Source organism: Limulus polyphemus, unplaced genomic scaffold, assembly GCF_000517525.1.
Source record: "Limulus polyphemus unplaced genomic scaffold, Limulus_polyphemus-2.1.2 Scaffold164, whole genome shotgun sequence".
NCBI lineage: Eukaryota > Metazoa > Arthropoda > Merostomata > Xiphosura > Limulidae > Limulus > Limulus polyphemus.
The window spans coordinates 523,223-532,105 of NW_013665774.1; the positions used below are offsets into that span (position 1 = coordinate 523,223).

The 8,883-nt window shown below is 31.8% G+C and overlaps 1 protein-coding gene across 1 annotated transcript in view; it reads left to right on the forward strand.

Annotated features, from left to right (window-relative positions):
- LOC106477272 (death domain-associated protein 6-like) overlaps positions 1 to 8,883 on the forward strand; it is a 46,305-nt gene that overhangs the window by 21,992 nt on the left and 15,430 nt on the right. The window contains exons 5-6 of the mRNA XM_013937864.2: positions 1,555 to 1,747; positions 5,703 to 5,855. Coding sequence (XP_013793318.1) covers positions 1,555 to 1,747; positions 5,703 to 5,855 — 346 coding nt within the window. The remainder of the gene's footprint in view (positions 1 to 1,554; positions 1,748 to 5,702; positions 5,856 to 8,883) is intronic.

An 8,883-nucleotide genomic window follows, 5' to 3' on the forward strand; every position in this document is an offset into this window, starting at 1 on the left:
AAAAAAAAAAAAAAAGTTTGAAAATATACTTGCATAATGTTAGCAAATATTTATGAGATTGTATCATACATATTTTGTTTTTCCAAAATGGTACTACCTCTACTCACCCAAACCTATCATAATTCTAGTTTGCCCTCTAAGCATTGCTAAAACCTTCGCTAACAGTGCACCAGTCTTTTATACCCTTCATTTTTTTGCCATTTCAGAATATATGCTGCTCATGTGACTACCCTCTACCAATCATACTGTGCCATCTATACTAGTACAGATAGCTCCCTCTACCATTCTAGCACAATCCTCACTTTTTTGATTGGCATTCTAGTGTATAGACATGTATTTTAACGTCTTCTCCATGTGACTTCAAAATTTTGGTTGTGATTGATTACATTTTTTTTTAATGGAGAGAATTGTTCTTATTGCTCACAATGTCCTAGACAAGGTGTTTTCACTGGATGTTTTGCCTGGTTGGATAGCAACTGGCATGCTCTGGTGTGCCCCTTGGCACCTATTTAATTGGGTCCTTTGTTGATTATAAACTTGACATTTTCTTTTTGTCCATGCTGTGCTGTTTCACATCATAGTTATACAACGCTTCTCTAATTAAAGGTGCTGTACATCTCTTTCTTCAGGCTGTTGTGCCTGCCTATTACATTTTGCTTTGTATGTATTACTGTGTTCATTCCTTGGTGAAGAGCATACCTATTCCAGAAGTAGTGTTATATCCCACACATATGCCTTCTTATTATGACACACCTGTTTTTTCAAAGTGGTTGCTCTCTGCTTGATCAAATACTGTCACACCTTCCCTGGCCCTGGAGGTAATACTGTTTCGGATCTTAACATTTTCTTGCACTGAAAATATTTCTGTTAGGTACTTTACCTCTTCTCACCAACTTCCAACCTTTCCTCCCCACTGATATGCCAGTGTTTTTAGTTTGTACCTGTCAATTTGCAACAATGAGGATTGTGCTAGAATAATAGAGGGAGCTAACTGTGCTAGTATAGATGGTGCAGTATGATTGGTGGAGGGTAGTCACATGCTCTGAAATGGCTCGAAAATGAAGGGGTATAAAAGACTGGTGCGCTGTTTTAAAAACTTTTTTAGCAATGCTTAGAGGGCAAACCAGGATCAAGCTAGCTTTGGATGAGAGGAAATACATTTGCAGTGTAAGAAAATGTTAACTTTTATTATTTCTATCTGTTTCAATTGTAATATTTAGCTGTTTGGTATTTTTGTATAATTTATATGTTTTTACAGTATTCGTCTTTTGCAGTTTTCTTAGTAAAACTGACTGGGAAGTCTTAAAATATATTTATATATGTGTGTGTGTGTGTTTTATAGTCATCTTATAAAGTAAAAGATGTACAGTCTAATAATAAATCAAATATAATTATTTGCATTTTCATTAAGTAAAACTTGAAGAATGCAAGAACCAGAAGCCCCAGAAAAAATGGGCTTTAAAATATGTATTATGATTGAGACATAGCTAGCACTTACAAGTATTCTTCAAACATACAATTTAGAAAGTTCTTTTGTAAACTCATTGGCTATAGAAACTACACAGAAAGATTAAGAAACTTCAAGAAAAAGAGCTTAGTATAGATGATCTTGATGATGATAACTCTGCATACATAGAGGAGGAAAGATTCAAGAAACGAACCATGAAAGTCTGGAACAAGTTGTGTGAACTGAAAGGAAGAGCATATGACACTGGCCGGCAGACCCAGAGAAAATTCCATTATAATGGTAAGTTTTATGATCTGTAGTCGTAACATGGATGAAGAATTGTTGAATTCACTAGCTTCTGGATGCTTAAAGAACCATCAGACATAATATATTCAGTCATATCAAGTTCTTGTTGTCTTGGTAATTTCAACATTTGTGAAGGACTTGGGTAACTAAAATACTGAGAGGATACATGAATAGTTTATAGTTTTGGCCTTGTGTTTAATATTCGAAATTAACTCTTGTCTGAGGTTATTAAACATCAGATGGACCACCAGGTATCCTTAAGATAATGGTCTGATGTTCTGATATAATTTTTAAGCAAATGAGCCCCACAGTAATGGAAAGCACCATCACTTCATCTATATTTTGTGTCAATACTAACTGTAGCCAAGCATATATGTTTCTATATGCTCAACTTAATACCATCTCCTGAAGTATTGCCATGAAATATATATATGTAACCCTAAATCTGAGCATTTCGTATTTTTGTCTTTAATTAATTTTTTTAAACTAAATGTTATACATGAAATAATGTAGTAAAGCTATTTATAGTAAGGCCAATTTTACTACGCTCTCACACAATAAGCAGCTTATATTGGGCACTTGTTTAACAGAAGTTTGTAAGAGTAGTACTAATGGATAGTAAAGTGTCACCTGGAGCTCAAACATCATGATAATCTCTGGCTGTAGTAGGTCATATTGCATTCAATGTATTTTGAAACTGCCACTAATGCTGTCACTTGCCACCAGGAGTAGTGTGTATGGAGCTTGGGTAGTTTTATTTTCTAGTAAATGGCCATAGTTTTGATGCCATAGACCAGAATTGTCCTCATTTAGTCTCTGTTAAGACAGTCATAAAATGGGCTTTAGTACTATATCATTCATCAAAGTCGATTGCAGACTGAGCAGTAACCTTTCAGCAGGTATACCTTAAACTTCTCAACTTACTGCTGAAACTAGTAAGGTCATATAAAAAAATATATTATAGAATATCTTTTTATTTTTTGATAAATTTAGAAAACTGGCTGTATAATCTGGTAGGATAATTCTCATAGGTTTCAAAGTGCTCCTGCAAACCTAGTAAAAAGAGATTAGTGTTACTAGAATAAATCATGATACATAATGCATTTTTATGAAATTAACCAGAATATATAGACTGCTACAATACCCAACATGAAACAATGTTTTTAGAGGGGTGCCTTTCATAGTAGTAACTTTTTATTATGATACATCATATAAATCAACATTGTCTTTTGGGTTCACTGTTTGTTACACTTCATGAAAAAAATATATACTCTAGTCATATGCATGTAGTGCATAAAACTGGGTGAATATATAGTAGTAAGGAGTGTAAAGTTTAAAATCTACAATTGTATACTTCTCCAATACTTTCAGTATTTTATGTCTTCTAACATGAGATTCATCATGTAAGTGATCATGTTAGTTGTTTTTTTTTCATGCATTCTATGATGCACATGCTGAAAAATTTGTATCCTGTGTTTCAAGAAATGTGTTCAAATACTTAATTATTGTTTGCTTAAAATGAATTTAATATTACCATTTGGCTTGACTCTGATAGCTGTCAAAATGAAGTCATCCTGAACTATATATTGGTCAAGGCTTATGCTTTGTTATGTGCTCAATGGTAAATTACACTGATGATTCACTTATTTGTAAATTTTTAGACAACTAGAAGTTAATACGTGTTTGATTTTCACTAATTTCTTTGCAGTTCAGTCCAAAGGAATTTAATATACTATACACTGATTATAATAAAAGCTAACCTTGTGTTTCTAATTGTTTTCATGCATGTGTGAAGACCTGTGTATTGATCATGAATATCTATCAGTGCTATAAATAGATATAACTTACCTAGCTCACCAGAAAAAACAAAATGCCTGATTAGATTTAAAAAGTTAATTTGGTTTGTAACATATAGACTTGTTTTCATAAAAATTAACTGATTTTGGAAAATATTTAGTAATTTAAAATAAAATTCTATCAAGTTTAATTAATATAAACTCTAGAACTGGTTCTCATGAATATTTTTTCTTAATACTTAGTTTCTTTTTAAATTTAAATTCAGATTTGAACAAAAAGTAAATTCTGAACAGCAAGGTTTGGATTTCAGTTGTAGAACTTGTTTCATGGTTGATTTTAAATTTTTTGGAACTAAGTTACAAAATGAGTAACGTTGTGTCGTAATGAATTTTTATTTTCAGTCATATTTAAGTAAAAAAATGTAAAATAGCAGAAGTTAAACAGTTTTATTATGCAGTTTAAAGAACAATATTAAAGTGTGTCAATGAGAATGAATGAGAATTAATTTGCTTTGCATCCAGGAAGCACATTTTTACATTAATGTGACTAATGATATATTCAGGTATATGCAACTGGAGTGTCTGTGTAGAGTGTAATCTTCTTATTGCATAATCTTCAATAAGCAGGTGGCATGGATGTCTGTGGAGTGTAAAAGCTTACCTTGCTAAGTGAAAGCAAAGAGAACTTAGACATTGGTACGTGTAATCCTCTAGTGCAGTGGTTTTCAAATGTTTCAAGCTCACATACCACTTTTTGTTTAATTTTTTAAAATTGCAAACCCAGGCCTTGTTTTAAAAAAAAGATAAAAACCTAGTATCAAAAATTCATTTTTTTAACACTTACCCATTAATAATGCAAAGGATGCAATGATTTATACTCAAGTATTGAGCCTGTCAAATTGAAAATAAAGAAAAAGAAGTACACAAAAATCATGAATTTCTGAGAGTAACAAACACATAAGATGAAGAAAGTATAAGGGCTGTGATAATTTTCAAATTTTGAAAATTAATTAATCATTTTTATAAAATCAAATGGAATTGGATCATCATAGGACATTTTGAATCTTAAATTATAAAACATGATGAAGGTATAGAAATATCCCAGATTAAGAAGTAGAGATTAATATAGTAAATATATTGTATCTTTTTCTAGAAACAATATATCTGCATGGATTTATTCTTGGAATTAACTAACAAAAATTTAAAAAATTCTTACTTTTTTTGCTATGTTAACCTGCATTAATTTTACAGGATGTTACAGTATTAAGAAATTGCAGTAAAAATGTTTTCTTTGGTTTCTCCCAGAATGAAGCATGAAAATCTGCAGAGTATTAAACTGATATAAAATGTATTAAATTATTCTTGTTTTGGAAAAAATACTGAAATTATATACAAACAGGTGAAACATCTTACTTCATTAGCATGTAGTATTTTGAATAATGCAAACAGACTTGAATGTATGGTAGTTTTTGAGCTATTTTCTTCACACATTTAAAGCAAAAATGAAATGTACAATTCTATATTTTGTCATCTTATTTTTGTTCTTTTCATTCATGCTATACTTTTGCAGTAAATATTCTTTTAGTGTTAAATGCGAGCTTTTTAAAAAAGGGAGAGGTTATTTTGTACACACTATTTACTTTGTCTTGGAAATTGCTATTGACCATTTCTGTTGAACTGTAATAAAATTAATAAGCTCATCATAAAGTCCTAATGTTATTCTTCTTTGTATGTTTTTTTCATGCAATGTACAACTTCTGCAATTCATAACACAAAAGTAACAGATGCTTATAGCTCAACATAACGTATTATTAGTTATAGCTATTATAGAAAAGTAAGAACAAGTAGAATTTGGGCTATTAGTGTTATTGAATTTTGAGTTTAATTTTTAAATTTACTATCACATGTAAGTTCTGAAAGTTATCAGTTTGCAGTGAATTTTGAATTTATAACCACTTGGAAGGAGATAAAATGGAAAATAAAGTTAGTGTTAAATGAAACTGTCATTACACCTAGACTATAAACGACAAATATGTATCATAATTTCATTGAAAACAGTATAGGTAAATAGATTTACATACCTTCCAAATGTTGGTGGTGTGAATAAAATTTTGGTATGTTTAGTACATATGTGATTTTAAATAATGTTTCAGGATCCCGCTATGAAGAAATAAACAGAAACATAGAAAAATTTATCAATAGGAAGAAGCTTTTTCCAGATTACCATGATATTCTTGGTATTGTAAAGGAAGTAAACAAGGAAGATCCTGGACTCAGGTTTTTATCATCTCAAATGGACACCTTAGGTCAGTATAAACAGATTTGTGTTTCTTAAAGTTTTTAAAGAAACATACTATTATACTTCCATTTCTTTTTCTGAACTTGTTTATTTCAAACATGTATTTTTTCATAGCATTGTTTTCTAAGAATTTTTAAGTTACTATTAAAACGAATCTTAATGAATCAGAGTATATTTTGATATGATACATAATAGCTTTCCTCGATTTGTCATGCCCTTTATATGCACAATTTTTGATTGCTGCTAGCCTTGAGGCTTGCACCTAACTTCATGTGGTATAGCTGCATTGTAGCATGCAACAACCCTCCATCAATTGGAGTGCAACACCCTCCTAGTCCAGCTGGCTTCCTCTATTCTGTAGAGTAAAATCATCAGTTCTTGATTTGGCACTTGTGTGTAACGATATGTGTCTTTTTTTTCACTTGTGAAGTTTCAGAGATATGCATTTTTTAAGTGGAAGTATCTACAAAGACGTATCATTTTCTGCACCTGCAGGTTTTGTGGCCTATTATTTCACATTATTATTTCATTACTATCACTTTGTCTGGTGTGAGACAACAAAACATTGTTCATGTTAGTATCACACCTCCGTTGGTGTCGTGTTTGTCGGTTAGGAGAAGTGATGGCTTTTGTACAGTGGATTGTGTAGTACATGCAGCCTGTGTCTTATTTTGTACCTGACATACTTCCACCTATGTTTCCCATTTGTGATGGAAGGAATTTTGCCAGTTTTTTCCACTACCTATCTTTGCCGTATTTTATACTCATGCTGTCTTGAACCTACTTAAGCCTTTTTCATAATTTTGGGAGTGTGTTTCTCAGGTATGTTTCACTCCTCTTTGTAGTTTGTTCCATGCTTATTCCTTTTATGGTTTTTACTTTCTATCCAGATATGCTGGTCTACTGTCTGTTCCTTTTACTTGGATGCAGGCATGTCTTGTACTCCTTCCTTTGTTGCCTCTTATGACTAGGCCTAACTTCTTTCTGTATTACATTTCTTCGACTCCTCAATGCTGGAGTCTTTTCTTCAGATGTAAGGGGCAGATCCCCTCTCTTTTCTTAGGCTTAAGTTTTTCACCTTTGGCTTACACTCTCTACCCTTTTCCATTATTGTTCCTCCATTCACCTTTTTTCTGTGATAATCCACCACTCCCCTCAGGTTTTCGGCAGATGCTCATTCCCTTATCTTTTCTACAGTGGGTGTTCATCTTCATCAGCCTTTTCCATTTATTTTTAGTTGATCTGTTGCTAGAGTTTGTTAGGGCTTGATGCCCTTTTTACCCTTTTGCCTCTCTTTTCTCTCATATGCCTTCATCTAGCACTTTTCATCTGCCTGTGTGATTTTTCTTGTTTCTCTAGGGTCACATGTTGAAGCTGCATGCCAAAGTTTTTCCTTATTTTCACTGGTTTACTGTCTCTCTATCTACTTTCCTCCTACTTCCTTTTTTGCTCCCTGTCACCACTTCCCATTCCTTTGTTTCCATCTACCCCCACCACTTGTAAACTACGGTTCTGTCAGTTTTTGTAGTGACTCCTATAGGCTCAGGGTTGGTGGGCTCTGTGTAACAGGCATGTATGCTGCCAATGAATGGGTTTAGTTCTTCATGTTGAAAGTCTAGATGTTTATTAATAAGCTCTTCTATTAAATTCAATAACATTGATATAACATTAGTTATCAATTAAATTACACAAAATTTGTCTCAGTCATGATCTATATAACTGTATGAACAATTCTTCTAGGATATCTAAGTAATTCCACTTGAAGCATTTTCAAATCTACTATTTCTTTAGTACAGTTAATGTTCTTCACTTTTCTCTCTTTCTTTATTACTGAACCTTAAGTGAAACATTGTTAGACTAGATCAGAAATAGTATAATTACAAGGGGTTTGTGTGGCAAACTTCTTGAAGATTCTGGATTACTGCCATCTTCTGTCTGAAGCTGGAGAAGTGCTGTTTAAGAATTGGAAACATGAAATTATATTCACAATTTTTAGTGTTTTTCCAATTGTTGAAGAAGTTTAGCAGATCTACTTTCAAAAGTAGTTCTTTTACCTCGATTGGTACAAGTGGGATCGTTAAGCAACAAGTGGACTATTCTGTCAAACTGTAACCAAAATGCACTTTTTTATTGGTCCTTACAGAACTTATTTCTGTCCCTTATCTGATATCTTTGGCAAAATCATCCAAGACAATTAACTCTTTCAACCCGGGCTAGGCCCCTGGGACCAACCTCATAACCATTTTGTGGTTGTTATAGTTTTCATGCTATAACTTATAAATTAGTAAGCGAATGTTAACAAAATTTAGCACTTTATCAGTAAACATTATAATACTTTCATACACAAACTATCTAATTTGTTTATTAAGTCTTAAGGTTTGTAAAGCAATGTTTCTTTCATGCCAATTTTTTTTCACATCTTGCCTACCTATCATGCAAAGTAATTTTCATTCTAAGATTAAAAATACTTTTATGTATCAGAAAATTTTGAAATTTCACACATGAATTCTTTATAAAGTCCAGATAGTTATCAAACATTTCTTAAGAAAAACTTTACATTTTATCTGTTATTTTCAGTAATTAATATCTGTTCTGGTTTGGTAAATTTGACCGATCTCGCAACCACCATAAAAAATTAGAAAATAAACATAAATTATGCCTCTTTCATTCTAGAATGACAACAAATTATAACACAAGAACATAAATGTTTAGATGAAATATCTTAAATCTCATAACATTATACATTTATATATATTTATAATTTTTTATTGTATTGACTTTTCACCCATGTCTGGCTAACAATACAGAAGTTACAACTATGCGGCTCATGTCCACTCATATTACCGTATTAGATAACATAAAGATGACCTTGTCTTGGCTGTGTTTTAGTTTACTAGTATTTTGTAAAATACAGTCACATTTCAACTATTATACATTATATATGTATATATAGATTATTGCTATTTTTAAATAAGTTCTTAAAGTTATTTTTCCTAAAACGTAGAACAATAAATAAAGAAGTAAAGCAAACAATT